We start from the raw sequence: 16851 nt of genomic DNA on the forward strand, positions 1-16851 counted from the left end.
GGACTACTATAGAGAAGAACCCTCCTACTTACTTCCACTCTCCTACTTACTTCCACTCTCCTACTTACTTCCACTCTCCTACTTACTTCCACTATTTCACATTTCTTTTGCCAACTCTTACACTGGCATTTGCAATAATTTTTTTAATATTGATAGTTTTTTTTTCATATACATAAACGTTTTAAAACGTACTGTGTGTGTGTGTATATATATATATATATATATATATATATATATATATATATATATATATATATATATATATCCATCTATTCATCAACCAAGCCGCTTATCCTAATCAGGGTCGCGGGATGCTGGAGCCGATCCCAGCAGTGTTTGGGCGGCAGGCGGGGAGACACCCTGGACAGGCCGCCAGGCCATCACAGGGCAGACACACACACCTAGGGACAATTTAGTACGGCTGATTCACCTGACCTACATGGACAATGGCGAGGTTCGAACCCAGGACCTTCTTGCTGCGAGGGGGCCGCACTAACCGCTGCACCACCGCGCCGCCCTTGCTGTGAGGCTCGCACAAATCCGTTGATAATTCATTTTATAATCATGTGAGCGACCATCGTGTCAAATTTCTGGCATGTGAAAACTTTGTCAAGTGAACATCTTCGGATTCTAACTCTGATAAACGCTCCAGGCGTGGCATCTACTCCCGTAAAGACAATGGCGTAACTGCTCTGCAATATGTAAACCGTGGCTGTGCAAGCACAGCTCTGTAGTGCCAGCAGAGGAGGCTTTAAATGGTGCAGAGCGTGAGTTGATGTCTCAGAGAGAATATGTGCAGGGTTGAATTATACTACATACAGCCCATGGCCCCTTTCTTCACAACCTGAATTTAGGCTGACGGGCGTTATGAGGTTTCAAAGGGTCACACGGTGTTATTGTTAAAAAATGAACAGTCTACACCTTGGTTCACCACAAGCCAGTGGGGTAGAAGTCGATTTAGAAACACAGACAGAAGATGTGAGGCAGGGCCAATTAGCACCGCTATCGGGTTTAGACCTACATCTAGCCATCTGCAAAACAAGCCGCCATGTAAGGCATGCTGGATAAGGCAGCTCAGTTTACCTTAACCATGCACTGTACAAACTAATTTACTACTTTAAGAATACTACCATGAAACCTCTTAAAAATCTACTATCCCTCAATCCCTCAATACCACAGTCACCAGACCTAGCTTACCTTTTAAAACGGGAATTACTTCTTTTGAAAGCGTCAGTTAAGTATCGGGGTACTCCATAACCCCGAGATAAAGGACTTGCTGCTCCTGGCTGGCTACTCTCACTTCAGTAGAAGTGAATTCTATTGTGCATTATTAATTATTATTATTATTATTAGTCTATCCCGGACATTACTGGCATCCAGTCCAGGTCCAGCTCCTATTTCCATATGTTCCACTCGCGTCATATAATTTGTGAATAAAATACTAATCTCCTTTGTTATGCTGACGACACCTGGCTATCTACAGTGGCACTAGAAAGTCTGTGCCCCCTTAGACTCTTCTGTATTTCTACAGAAACTCCAGCTAAAATGTAATGCTAGAGCAGGGGTGGGCAATCCTCACCAGAAAGCGGGTCATAAGGCAAGACAACTACCCTGAACACACGTCAATCTGCTGAAGAAGACACTTAATGTTTTGGAAAGTCAAAGTCTAGACCTTAATCCCATAGAAATGCTGAAGGACCTGAAGAGAGCGCTCATTCAAGGAAGCACACCGACATCACTGAGCGGAGGTTTTGTGAGGAGGAATGGGCCACGCTGCTGTAAGCTGATGTGTAGGACCGATCAGCAGCTGCTGGAAATGTTTGGTTGACGTCATTGCTGCTTAAGGGGTCCCAGTCAGTTACTGAAGGCAAAGGTTCACATACTTTTTTATTATTATTTTGGATTTTTCCCCCCCAATTGTATACGGCCAATAAGCCCACTCTTCCGAGCCGTCCCGGTCTCTGCTCCACCCCCTCTGCCGAGCCAGGGAGGGCTGCAGACTACTACATGTCGCCTCCAATACATGGAGTTCCCAGCTGCTTCTTTTCACCTGACAATGAGGAGTTTCACCAGGGGGACGCGGCGCGTGGGAGGATCACGCTGTTCCCCCTCCCCCCCTGAACAGGCGTGCTGACCAACCAGAGGAGGTGCGAGTGCAGCGACCAGGACACATACCCACATCCAGCTTCCCACCCGCAGACATGGCCAATTGTGTCTGTAGGGACGCCCGACCAAGCCGGAGGCAACACGGGGATTCAAACTGGCGATCCCCATGTTGGTAGGCAACAGACTAGACCGCCACACTACCTAGACACCCCAGGTTCACATACTTTTTACAACAGATATTTAATGTTGGACATTTTTGGCCGGTTAAATAATGTTTTGTTAAATGGGGTTTTCTTTATCTAGCTTTAGAACGTGGATGAAGGTTTAATCATGGTGTAGGGCAGCTTTATGCAGACATACAGAACATTCCCAAACATTCCCGCACCACTGCATCTGCACACTGGACAGAAATGCAGTGGTGGACCATCTGATTTATTCATTTTCTTTATCAACCCCAACATTTTTAGGGTCACAGGGGGGTTCAGCCTATCCCATCATACTTGGCATGGAAGGCAAGAAGACATCCTGGACAGTTTGCTAATCCAACAAGAGCTGGCTGACTGTTTCCTGGATATTCAAAGCCAGGCCAACGATTAACGAGAGAGAGAGAGAGAGAGAGAGAGAGAGAGAGAGAGAGAGAGAGAGAGAGAGAGAGAGAGAGAGAGAGAGAGAGAGAGAGAGAGAGAGAGAGAGAGAGAGAGAGAGAGAGAGAGAGAGAGAGAGAGAGATGATAAAGTCAATGGAAAGGTAGAGATTTTTTAATCACTTTGAAACTGATATGCTTCAATTTTGACACGTTGACATAAACTCTGTACTCCTGTTTTAGCCAGCTAGGGTATATAATTCAGATTAATATGCCATAATGATGCAGCAAGACCCCGGACAGGAAGTAGAGGCGACAGCACAGTACTATATATCCCCAGGTTAGATGAATGGGAATGAAAATATGACCTTCTAAACCTAAGAGCCCAAGGGAACACGTCTACTATCTCCAATCTAGGAGTTGGACTAAAGCCGAGCACACGCCAAAGGATTTTCAAAAGCCTCGTAACGGAGAGCGTCCCACATTTTAAGCCTTTCCCGTCCTTGTTGTGCCAACACTATACGATTAGGAAAGAAGGGCAGTCACCGGGGATCAGACACTACGGGACTGGCTGTCGATGATGCTGCGTCATCGCCACATAGTCTGTCTGCTGCGACGCACAGGAGGCGAGCCAAGACTGGAGCTTTAAGACAAAACCACACCGCTCCGCTGTTCTCTCAAGAGTCCCTGGCGAGTTGAGGAACGGATCACAGGAGGCTTGGCTCCCTCGCGGCAAACGACTACCTGTGACCACCGCGTCGTGCAGATTTCCTGATGACTCCCTTAATGGTCTTGAACTTTTGTGTAGGCCTCACAGACACCCTTCGGTGCATGCTTGGCATAAGGGTGACTAAGCTGTCTTCATCGGAGCCCATAGTGGGCTCTGGAAAGACCGGCCCAGGGACATCAGACTTGTCAACTTAGCGTCGTCATTAAAACACCTTTAAAAGCCCTTTTTTTGCCTGGTCATACTGAAACTATGTTTTGTTTCCTGATTGTATTCTTGCTCTATTCAGTCTTTGCCGCAGCCTGTCCAGGGTGTCTCCCCTCCTGCCGCCCAGTGACTGCTGGGATAGGCTCCAGCATCCCACGACCCTGAGAGCAGGATAAGCGGTTTGGATGATGTCCACTATTTATTAATTGTTGACGTTTTCTGTGATTGCTTGATTCTTTCTCTTCTACACTTGGTAGCCTGGCTTGAGAAATGCCCTGTAAATAACGTTATTGTCCTTGTTATTCATTAAGCCGGGCCTAATCATTACTATCCATACATTGACACCGGGCTGCGAGGTTGCCTCCGTCCATCTCAGCATATGTGCAAAAATAGTCCTTCAGAGGACACAAAACAACAACAACAACAGCGTTTCTTGCTGTCACAGTAAGTATTGCCTAACACATAATGGTGCTTCCAGATGGTTGTTGTAACTAGGGACGGCAACATGTTGATACTGGCTGCAGAGCGTAACGCAACTTCCAGGCAGCGTGGATGTTTAGGTGGGCCCGCTACCGAGCCAGGCCCGGGACACTGACACAACAGGCAGACTGCAACGTGAGCAACGCTAATGGAATTAAGGGAAGTCTCGCGGTGCCAAAGCTAAAGGACAAGGCCTGACAGCTACCAGAGGAGCCACGTTAACTGACTATACAGTAGAGTCAGTTGATACGATGCTCCAGTAAATATTAACTGACTATACAGTAGAGTCAGTTGATACTATACTCTAGTAAACATTAACTGACTATACAGTAGAGTCAGCTGATACGATACTCCAGTACACATTAACTGACTATACAGTAGAGTCAGTTGATACTATACTCCAGTACACATTAACTGACTATACAGTAGAGTCAGTTGATACTATACTCCAGTACTCATTATCTGACTATACAGTAGAGTCAGCTGATACTATACTCCAGTACACATTAACTGACTATACAGTAGAGTCAGTTGATACTATACTCCAGTAAACATTAACTGACTATACAGTAGAGTCAGTTGATACTATACTCTAGTAAACATTAACTGACTATACAGTAGAGTCAGCTGATACTATACTCCAGTACACATTAACTGACTATACAGTAGAGTCAGCTGATACTATACTCCAGTACACATTAACTGACTATACAGTAGAGTCAGTTGATACTATACTCCAGTAAACATTAACTGACTATACAGTAGAGTCAGTTGATACTATACTCTAGTAAACATTAACTGACTATACAGTAGAGTCAGCTGATACTATACTCTAGTAAACATTAACTGACTATACAGTAGAGTCAGTTGATACTATACTCCAGTACACATTAACTGACTATACAGTAGAGTCAGTTGATACGATACTCCAGTACACATTAACTGACTATACAGTAGAGTCAGCTGATACGATACTCCAGTACACATTAACTGACTATACAGTAGAGTCAGTTGATACTATACTCCAGTACACATTAACTGACTATACAGTAGGGTCAGTTGATACTATACTCCAGTACTCATTATCTGACTATACAGTAGAGTCAGCTGATACTATACTCCAGTACACATTAACTGACTATACAGTAGAGTCAGTTGATACTATACTCCAGTAAACATTAACTGACTATACAGTAGAGTCAGTTGATACTATACTCCAGTACACATTAACTGACTATACAGTAGAGTCAGTTGATACGATACTCCAGTACACATTAACTGACTATACAGTAGAGTCAGCTGATACTATACTCCAGTACACATTAACTGACTATACAGTAGAGTCAGCTGATACTATACTCCAGTACACATTAACTGACTATACAGTAGAGTCAGTTGATACTATACTCCAGTAAACATTAACTGACTATACAGTAGAGTCAGTTGATACTATACTCTAGTAAACATTAACTGACTATACAGTAGAGTCAGCTGATACTATACTCTAGTAAACATTAACTGACTATACAGTAGAGTCAGCTGATACTATACTCTAGTAAACATTAACTGACTATACAGTAGAGTCAGCTGATACTATACTCTAGTAAACATTAACTGACTATACAGTAGAGTCAGTTGATACTATACTCCAGTACACATTAACTGACTATACAGTAGAGTCAGTTGATACGATACTCCAGTACACATTAACTGACTATACAGTAGAGTCAGCTGATACTATACTCCAGTACACATTAACTGACTATACAGTAGAGTCAGTTGATACTATACTCCAGTACACATTAACTGACTATACAGTAGGGTCAGTTGATACTATACTCCAGTACTCATTATCTGACTATACAGTAGAGTCAGCTGATACTATATTCCAGTACACATTAACTGACTATACAGTAGAGTCAGTTGATACTATACTCCAGTAAACATTAACTGACTATACAGTAGAGTCAGTTGATACTATACTCCAGTACACATTAACCGACTATACAGTAGAGTCAGTTGATACGATACTCCAGTACACATTAACTGACTATACAGTAGAGTCAGCTGATACGATACTCCAGTACACATTAACTGACTATACAGTAGAGTCAGTTGATACTATACTCCAGTACACATTAACTGACTATACAGTAGAGTCAGTTGATACTATACTCCAGTACACATTAACCGACTATACAGTAGAGTCAGCTGATACTATACTCCAGTACACATTAACCGACTATACAGTAGAGTCAGTTGATACCATACTCCAGTACACATTAACCGACTATACAGTAGAGTCAGCTGATACTATACTCTAGTAAACATTAACTGACTATACAGTAGAGTCAGTTGATACCATACTCTAGTAAACATTAACTGACTATACAGTAGAGTCAGTTGATACTATACTCCAGTACACATTAACTGACTATACAGTAGAGTCAGTTGATACAATACTCCAGTACTCATTATCTGACTATACAGTAGAGTCAGTTGATACTATACTCCAGTACACATTAACTGACTATACAGTAGAGTCAGCTGATACTATACTCCAGTACACATTAACTGACTATACAGTAGAGTCAGTTGATACTATACTCCAGTAAATATTAACTGACTATACAGTAGAATCAGTTGATACAATACTCCAGTACTCATTATCTGACTATACAGTAGAGTCAGTTGATACTATACTCCAGTACACATTAACTGACTATACAGTAGAGTCAGTTGATACAATACTCCAGTACTCATTATCTGACTATACAGTAGAGTCAGTTGATACAATACTCCAGTACTCATTATCTGACTATACAGTAGAGTCAGTTGATACTATACTCCAGTACACATTAACTGACTATACAGTAGAGTCAGCTGATACTATACTCCAGTACACATTAACTGACTATACAGTAGAGTCATTTGATACTATACTCCAGTAAATATTAACTGACTATACAGTAGAGTCAGTTGATACTATACTCCAGTACTCATTAACTGACTATACAGTAGAGTCAGCTGATACTATACTCCAGTACACATTAACTGACTATACAGTAGAGTCAGCTGATACTATACTCCAGTACACATTAACTGACTATACAGTAGAGTCAGTTGATACGATACTCCAGTACACATTAACTGACTATACAGTAGAGTCAGTTGATACGATACTCCAGTACACATTAACTGACTATACAGTAGAGTCAGCTGATACTATACTCCAGTACACATTAACTGACTATACAGTAGAGTCAGTTGATACTATACTCCAGTACTCATTAACTGACTATACAGTAGAGTCAGCTGATACTATACTCCAGTACTCATTAACTGACTATACAGTAGAGTCAGTTGATACGATACTCCAGTACACATTAACTGACTATACAGTAGAGTCAGTTGATACGATACTCCAGTACACATTAACTGACTATACAGTAGAGTCAGCTGATACTATACTCCAGTACACATTAACTGACTATACAGTAGAGTCAGCTGATACGATACTCCAGTACACATTAACTGACTATACAGTAGAGTCAGTTGATACGATACTCCAGTACACACATGCTATAGTTTAAACCCATTTACACTCAAGACAAACTATCAGCTGCTGATCTCCTCCACAGGGAGGGATGGTAAATACGACAGATTAGAAAGTCCAAGTTCAAGCATAATGAACTGCACAAGCAGACAACAATGTAAAGTGTGCTAGTGCAGTACAGATGAGACGGTTTAACAAATACATATGGAATGTAAACAAAATATATAATGTAATCATATATATATATAGAATGTAATCAAATATATATAGAATGTAAACAAAATATATAATGTAATCATATATATATATAGAATGTAAACAAATACATATAGAATGTAATCAAATATATACAGAATGTAAACAAAATATATAGAATGTAATCATATATATATATAATGTAAACAAAATGTATAGAATGTACGCAAATATATATAATGTAAACAAAATATATAGAATGTAATCAAATATATAATGTAAACAATATATATTTTTAATGTAATCAAATACATATAGAATGTAAACAACCTATATAGAATGTTATCAAATACATATAGAATGTGAACAAAAATATATAATGTAATCAAATACATATAGAATGTAAACAAACTATATAGAATGTTATCAAATATATATAGAATGTAAACAAAACGTATAGAATGTAAACAAAGAAAACAGCCCCTACAGATGTAATTACAGTGTTACAATTTCATGTAGCAGACACTTTTATCCAAAGCGACGTACATCTGAGAGTTAATACAACACAAGCAAGGATCTAGTCAGGTGGCGACAACGCAGGTAAGGGCCAAAAAACCAGGTTTGGGTCCCACAGGACACAGGTGTGAATAGGCATCGCACAAAGTTAATGCATAGGGTGCATAGAAGCGATTTGTTATTGTATTTTTTAGAAGTTGTGCGTGTCATTTCTGTCAGCATATGATTGTGTCTCTATAGTTGTGTGTGTCAGTGTGTTGATCTGGGTATCAGCGGTCGTACGCGGAGCTTCGGTGAGTTGGTGAGCAACAGGGATGACATGACTGGAGCATCAATCAATCCATCAAGTTGCATTTGATAGCACTTTTCTAGCTGCAACAGCCACAAAAAGTGTTTTACAATTAATTAATTCACACACACCATAATAATAATAATACAATAATACACTATAGTAATAATAATAATAAAGTTAATAGTAAGTCATGTTACTCTGTTGTCAAGAACAAATGGCCAATTTTTCAACTTGTCATAAGTTTACAGTGTATTGATGTTAGCTGAGGTCATATTTGTCAAGTTTATGTCTCATCTAACGTGTTGCTGAGCTCCAGCATGGCAGTACAAGTTACCCTTAGCTGAGGTTCACAAGTGCATCTTGGGTAATCCGATCACAAGTGTTGACAGACGAACTGGTCAGTTAACGAAGTTATCTATTCTGACATCTACTGTATTTCCACTTGTGCAGCCCAGCTGAGCTGTTATCGAGCCAACACACCCTTGCTCCGATACAGACAAAAGCCATCTTATGTCCTGTGGCTACTGGAACAAAGATGGATGCTGAGGACTGAAGACAAGATGCCGCTCTAACTTGGATGACGTGCTAGTCACTGAGATAAGTTTCTGGTCTGGCAAAACATTGATTATTCTGGGCCGTTGAAAGAAAAATGGCAAGTATGGAGAGGAGGAGGGTATGGAGAGGAGAAGGGTACGGAGAGGAGAAGGGTATGGAGAGGAGGAGGGTAGGGAGAGGAGGAGGGTATGGAGAGGAGAAGGGTATGGAGAGGAGGAGGGTATGGAGAGGAGAAGGGTATGTAGAGGAGGAGGGTATGTAGAGGAGGACGGTATGGAGAGGAGGAGGGTATGGAGAGGAAAAGGGTATGGAGAGGAGAAGGGTATGGAGAGGAGGAGGGTATGGAGAGGAGGAGGGTATGGAGAGGAGGAGGGTATGGAGAGGAAAAGGGTATGGAGAGGAGAAGGGTATGGAGAGGAGAAGGGTATGGAGAGGAGGAGGGTATGTAGAGGAGGAGGGTATGGAGAGGAGGAGGGTATGGAGAGGAGAAGGGTATGGAGAGGAGGGAGAAGGGTATGGAGAGGAGAAGGGTACGGAGAGGAGGAGGGTACGGAGAGGAAGAGGGTACGGAGAGGAGAAGGGTACGGAGAGGAGGAGGGTACGGAGAGGAGGAGGGTATGGAGAGGAGAAGGGTACGGAGAGGAGAAGGGTACGGAGAGGAGGAGGGTACGGAGAGGAGAAGGGTACGTAGAGGAGAAAGGTACGTAGAGGAGAAGGGTATGGAGAGGAGAAGGGTATGGAGTGGAGAAGGGTATGGAGTGGAGAAGGGTATGGAGAGGAGGAGGGGATGGAGAGGAGGAGGGTATGGAGAGGAGGAGGGTATGGAGAGGAGAAGGGTATGGAGAGGAGGAGGGTATGGAGAGGAGAAGGGTACGGAGAGGAGGAGGGTAGGAGAGGAGGAGGGTATGGAGAGGAGAAGGGTATGGAGAGGAGAAGGGTATGGAGAGGAGGAGGGTATGGAGAGGAGGAGGGTATGGAGAGGAGAAGGGTATGTAGAGGAGAAGGGTATGGAGAGGAGAAGGGTATGGAGAGGAGGAGGGTATGGAGAGGAGGAGGGTATGGAGAGGAGGAGGGTATGGAGAGGAGGAGGGTATGGAGAGGAGAAGGGTATGGAGAGGAGGAGGGTATGGAGAGGAGAAGGGTATGGAGAGGAGAAGGGTATGGAGAGGAGGAGGGTATGGAGAGGAGAAGGGTATGGAGAGGAGAAGGGTATGGAGAGGAGGAGAGCTAACACGTGCTGGTGGCCAGTAACAGGGAAACTACATCGGTGGGTGGGAGGATCAGCTGATATGTCGCAGCATGCATTCCACTCAATCAGGCTTAATAGACATGCATAGCGGCACATGACGCCATGGTAACGGATCCAGCCACCCGCCCGTCATGGCATCTCCAGTAAACAGTTTTTGTTTTTTTGTATTATTTAAGGTTTAGTATTGTTAGCCGTCCTGACCAAAGTCTTCAGTAAACTTCTGCAGCTTCTCCAAGTCCTGATCCTTCACAGCCGGCCTGGTGTTGGACGGTGACGTCAGCGTGTCAGACGCACCGCTGGTTCCAGGAGCTCCCGTCCAGTCCACGTGTCTGGCGCTGGGGTCACCTGGGGAGCATGGAGTCGGGCGGAGGTCTTCTACCACCACGCTGGGACAGCTCCAGATGAGAGCCTCGCACCTCTCTGAAGCGAGTGTCCGTCTGAACCTCCCCGACAGGTTGCATGAGAGCAGCCCCTGACGTCGACCCCGGAGTGCCCTCTGACCTTTCACCCCGAGTCCCCAAGTCCGACTCGGTAAGGGCGTTGCGCCCAGACGCAGCCGGAGCGGTGTTGACATGGTGCTGATGATGGCGATGACGTCGTCAGGTGGCACACCTGTGGCTCTAGCGCTCCCTCAGAGAGACCAGCCGCACGTCCCCCCCCCCACCTCCCCCCCGCTCCCCCGAGCCGGTTTCTTTAGACCGCCTGCCAAGTGGCCCGCTGTGAGCCTCTGCCGTGTGGTTATCATTCTATACGAGCGGAGGCAGACGCGGAAGTGAGAAGTTTTAGGCGTGCGTCGGAGCGCGTCTCCTGACCCGCTCTGTATATGTGGCATCGCGTATCTCACTAGAAACTAATAAGTCGGCGCGGCGGCGGCGGTCAGTCCGGAGTCCCGGCCTCGCCGAGACTCCGGACTGACCCGAGAATAAAGTAAGACGACTCCGGGAGTCGGCGAGAGGGCCGGACTCCGCCGTTAGAGGGTCGCGGCGGCGGCGGCGGCGGCGGCAGAGCGGCACGGCCGGTCGGCGGTACTCACCATTTGCTGGTGCACTCCACCATCAGCTCCTGGCAGGACGCCGCGAAGTGGAACTTGGACGCCTTCTTGCCGACCCGCTGGAGCCGCTTCCACACCGAAGTCATGGTCCGGCCGCCTTGCTCGAGGCGCCGCGTCCAAACGTGACGTTTATCCTAGGAGGGAATAAAATATAGCCCGGCCGTTTCACCCCTCGGTCCCTGTCGGAGGTGCCGGGTGCCGGGTGGTGGGGACGGAGCCAAAAGCGAGCAAACACCGGCAGCTCCCTCGCGGCGCTGAGCGATATGAGGCTCGGCCGCGCTCGCGCCCCGAGCGTCAACACACGAGCGACAAAACAAACGCACGCCGCCGACGACGACGACGAGCCGCGGCGGAGGAGGCGGAGGAGGAGGAGGCGGAGGCGGCGTGCCGCGGAATTCAGTACCCCCGAAATAACGTGTCCCGCGCAGCGGCGGCGGTGCCGCGGGGACGCGCGCGCGCGTCCGCTCGAGGAAGAGCTGGGTCGTTCTGCGTTTCCATTTCGCCTAAGAACGCGAGAAGTAAAATAAAAAAACGGATGAAGAAAAATTACAAATTAAGAAATTAAAATAAAAAATTAATAAATAAAAACATGAAAAATGGCAACATGCGCGTACTTTCAATTGATTTGCTTTATCGGTTTTACATGATCAATACGCAATGGCAAAAAAAGCAGCATACCGGAAGCGAAGGTGTTTCTCCAGTGGCCCTTTGCCTGCTTTCAAACGTGCCACTTTTGGGTGAAGCCATGCTGATAGTCCCCAAAACTACGAAACAAAAGATGACGTCAAAACAGTTTAGAAATGTGTTCGGCACTGTATCCTTTGCGTCACGCGACAAATGGGAAACACTCTTATTGGGGGACGCAACGTTTGGCACCACTTCCGCCTCTCTGGTCAGAGCACTGTGACGTCTGCCCTGCAAAACCTTCACACCACACATACAAACAGTTCTTCTTCGTCTAAATGCAAAACAGTAACTGGGACAATTTGATGCTTCAGATATGCCAGCATTGCTCATCGCGGCGAGTTATCGCCGCTGAAATCTACAGTTGCGGTGACTTAAGAAGTGGAAAAACAGGAAGCGTCCATAGCCGCTGCAGCAGGGCCTTCTGCTGCAGCAGGGCAAGTAACGTGGTTTTGGGTCGTTACTTAAAGGACATGGGCCAGCTATTAGGTGAGGCCTGTGCAAACAGTCTTATGACCAGTCAAACAATGGCTGCTAAGTTCTTATGAAGCCTACGTCGAGAGATATTCAGCGGGAGAACACAAGCTACGGATCACCCGGCGGGTCTAAGGGGGATATTTGGCGCATTAATGAGCGTCCGTCAGTTGCAGGGACTTTTCCAGTTCACCCCAGCTCTATTTATAACCAGGGGCCAAACACAGAGCAGCTGGGCCAGCCGCTGAGCTTTAGGAGCACAGGACACAAATAAACTCCCCATCCAAAGTGATATTCCACAATCTAGGATACGTATCAGTACAACGGTATAAACGATTAAGTGCACATTTGTGAGCATTAATGACATCACGGACTGGGGCCAGATTAGTTACTGGAGGTCACAGCATGGCACGGGGCTACTGCTCAAATATATGGCCCAACGTCGCAACACTGATACTGAGAAAGGAAGAAATACCTGCTAACACATGAAAAAAACTTTTGTATATAGTTTGTGTATCTTAGCAACACATTTGAAATGGTCCTAGAGGTGTAGAGTCCTTTGGAACAATGCCGCCGTGTGTGAAGGTGCATCCAGAGTGCAGCCGGTGGATCTGCTGACGACGCGTTGGGCAAGCACCATTCCAACGCCTTCCCGTCTCCTGCTCTCATCCTGGGGGTCTGCCGCTGTCGGACCTCCGCTGGCACGCTGGGAAGCAGCTGGATTTGGGTGGGGAAAACTAGAAAGGAAGAAGAAAAGGAGAAAAGTGGTGTGGGGGGGTGGGGGTTGGAAACACAAGGGACTAGCGGTCCTTTAATAGAGGGTACCGTGCCTGAAGGTCCACGGTGGTGAGCTTATGTTTATTTGAGACTCGGTTCTGGAAAAGCATTTCCTGCAGCCCCTCCCCTGTTACTCACCGATACATGGCATGGGTGTGGTGTATTATCGTACAGCCACATCTAAATAAATCACAGCTTCTACTACTGTGTGTGTGTGGGGGGGGGGGAGGGGGGCAAGAATTAGACTTAAATTACTGGTAAGAAAATAAATAATGATTATTTGCATGAAAACAAGAGACCATGTTTGAAGACAACAGGGTCTTGTGTGTTCAAGCGAATAAGGTAAGTCAAGGTAACTTTTGGATCAATTTGCCCCATAATTTCATGAAATGCTCAATTAAGCAGGAAGTTCTTCCAGTCTACAGACTGGCAGCTAGATAAAGCTGGTCTCACAATGTTTCTCTTTGACGACGATTCGTCATTTCAACCCCTTTGAAATGTTTCGTGCACAACAAACAACAGATTTGATAGGCAATCTGATCCAAAAGCTACTCAAGTGGTCAGATTCTCCTTCTTCTTCTTCTTTTAACTTGCTCCCTGTTTCTCAGGGGTCGCCACAGTGGATTTTTGCCCTCCATGGCTTTCTATCTGATGCATCCCTCTCCCACAGTCCAACCCTCTGCATATCCTCCTCTACCTGCTCTGTCCATCTTTTCCTTGGTCTTCCTCTTTTTCTTTTGCCAGGTATTTCCAGGCCCAATACCTTCTTTCCTACATAGTCTATGCCTCCTCTCTGTACATGTCCAAACCATCTCAGTCTTGTCTCTCTTAACTTCTCATCCATTCCTCTGATCTTGAACGTAGCTCTCACTTCTTCATTTGTCTTCCGGTCTTTTCTAGCCACTCCCAAGCACCAACGCAGCATGTTCATCTCTGCTACCTGTAGTGTAGACTCTAGCCTGTCTGTTGCTGTCACTGCTTCCATACCGTACAGCACGGCAGGCCTACTCGCCCTTTACCCTCAATGGCATTCCTTTATCACAAAGTACTCCAGCTACCTTTCTCCATGAATTCCACCCAGGTTGTGTCCTTTTCTTGACATCCTTCTTACCACCGCCTTCTGTCTGTATTGTCGATCCTAAGTAATTGAATTCATTAACTTCTGGGACATCTTCTCCTCCTAAGGTCATCCTGGACTCTCTACTTGCTTATTATTACACAGGAACTCACATCTTTGTTCGGCTTATCTTTAGTCCTCTAATCTCTAGCACTTCTCTCCAGTCTTCAAGGTCTCTCTCCAGCCTTCCCTTGTCCTCGTTTGCCAGCATGATGTCATCAGCAAACATCATGCTCCATGGCGGCTCTTTCTTAAGAAGGCGACAGGCATGGGTGCTAGTCCATGAATACTGGGATGGCATCCAGTGCTCTACCTGTGCCCCCATCCATAGGGTTAGTGGTTGTGTCAGGAAGGACATCCCACGTAAAATTTTGCCAAATCGGTATGTGGATTGACAAGACCATACCGGATCAGTCGAGGCCCGGGTTAACAACGACCACCATTAGTGCTGTTCCCTCACAGGGTGCTAACGGAAACTAAAGTGATCAGATTATGTTACCAAACTCAACTAATATTGTGGATTTAAAGATTCCAGTAATAAGCAAACCAGTAAATGTTTATATTTCAAAAAAATTTTACAGACAAAGTATGGATGGATTAGCAGCTAAATAAAGATTCAGTGCTAATCAGTCAATGTAACACCTTATATTCTATCAATGTTTATTTTGACCAGACGGGCGCGTTAAACATCACAACAGCCCAAGGAAAAAGCCGGAAGCACTCTGTCCAATGTCAAGGCACAATGGTAAGGTGTTTTTCCCAGATGAAGACAGGATTACCAGTAAAGTTCAACACTGGGACGAGCCCATTTACCACCAGAGGACAGACACGTCCATCACACAGCAGCTCAGACACTGTACAGAGAGGGACTTCCTACCAGTCACCTGTTTTTGCTAACACGTTGTCTCTCGGGGATGAGAATAACCACTTCATTAACTTCTCTATGGGGTTTACTGTGAGGTAGCCCATTTCCTGCAATGCACCACCTGCTGGTTGGTGTGCATCCTGTTGTTGAGCCTGGGTCTCCCACTAAGGCAGGATGTGCAGGAGGAAATGCCATCTAGCATGATAGGTGTGCGTACCCTACACCAAATCTGTGACCCGTCAGATTGTGTAACCCTGCCCTTAAAAATGAACTATTTCAGCCGCCCCTTCAGATGTTAATCCTAATCTTCCCCACACCAGCCCATGTCTAAACTGACATGTCTCCACCCTAATGCCTAAAACCATTTCTAACTTCATGCCTAAACTTTACCGCATCCAACGGCCATATCGTGGCTGAAATGGCACATTGTACAAGCAGGGTCACATAATCTGATGGGTCACAGGTTTGGCGTAACGGGCAGATCTCCACAGAGAGATTACTTTAGCATCTCTGATATATTCTCTGCACCATTCTGCTTTATCGCCTCTTGTTTCACCTGTATGAGTCAAGCCTTGTGTCTATATCTGAAGACTGTTGTGCTCCATCCATCCATCCATTATCCAAGCCGCGTATCCCACCCAGGGTCGCGGGATGCTGCAGCCTATCCCAGTGGTCATTGGGTGGCAGGCAAGGAGGCACCCCGGACAGGTCGCCAGGCGATCAGAGGGCCGACACACATGCACAGCTAGGGACAACTTAGTACGGCTGAGTCACCTGACCTACATGTCTTTGGACTGTGGGAGGAAACCGGAGCCCCCGGAGGAAACCCACGCAGACACGGGGAGAACATGCAAACTCCACACAGAGGACGACCCGGGACGACCCCCCAAGGTTGGACTACCCCGGAGCTCGAACCCAGGACCTTCTTGCTGTGAGGCGACCGTGCTAACCACTGCGCCACCGTGTCGCCCGATTGTTGTGTTGTAGTGTTGCTATTCTATGTTAAGCACATAGAGAGAGCCACAAAACCGGACTCAAATACCATGTAGTGCAAACCTCCATGGTCAATAAACATGATTCTGATTCTGATTCAGAGCAGAATCAGAAAACGGCAGATTGAAACCCAATTTATAGAAAACTGGAAGATCTGAGTCCACATTTGTTTTGGCAGAGGTTGGGTAAAGACAGTGGGTTCCTTTGTTTGCCGTTGTTGCAGGGAGGTCACAGCATCTGCATTAGTCAGACTCACAACAGCATCCAGGAACCAAAAACCTCCACGTGTATCGGCGCTACGGGACAACAGTGTTTGTCAACATCACGGTTGTTCATCGCTTCTGTATGAATGAAGCGTCTGGTCACCGTCAAGCACCGAGGCGTCACTTGAACGGGAGCTGATAGTATCATTAAATACCTAAAA

General features: G+C 45.6%; 1 protein-coding gene across 1 annotated transcript in view; it reads right to left on the reverse strand.

The window, feature by feature from the left end:
* Positions 1 to 11804, reverse strand: part of ehbp1l1a (EH domain binding protein 1-like 1a) — a 66628-nt gene extending 54824 nt beyond the window's left edge. Inside the window, exon 1 of the mRNA XM_056300234.1 lies at positions 11500 to 11804. Within this exon, the coding sequence (XP_056156209.1) occupies positions 11500 to 11603 (104 nt within the window). The 5' untranslated portion in view covers positions 11604 to 11804. The remainder of the gene's footprint in view (positions 1 to 11499) is intronic.
* Between the last annotated feature and the right edge of the window lie 5047 nt (positions 11805 to 16851).

This window comes from Lampris incognitus, chromosome 20, assembly GCF_029633865.1.
Source record: "Lampris incognitus isolate fLamInc1 chromosome 20, fLamInc1.hap2, whole genome shotgun sequence".
Lineage (NCBI taxonomy): Eukaryota > Metazoa > Chordata > Actinopteri > Lampriformes > Lampridae > Lampris > Lampris incognitus.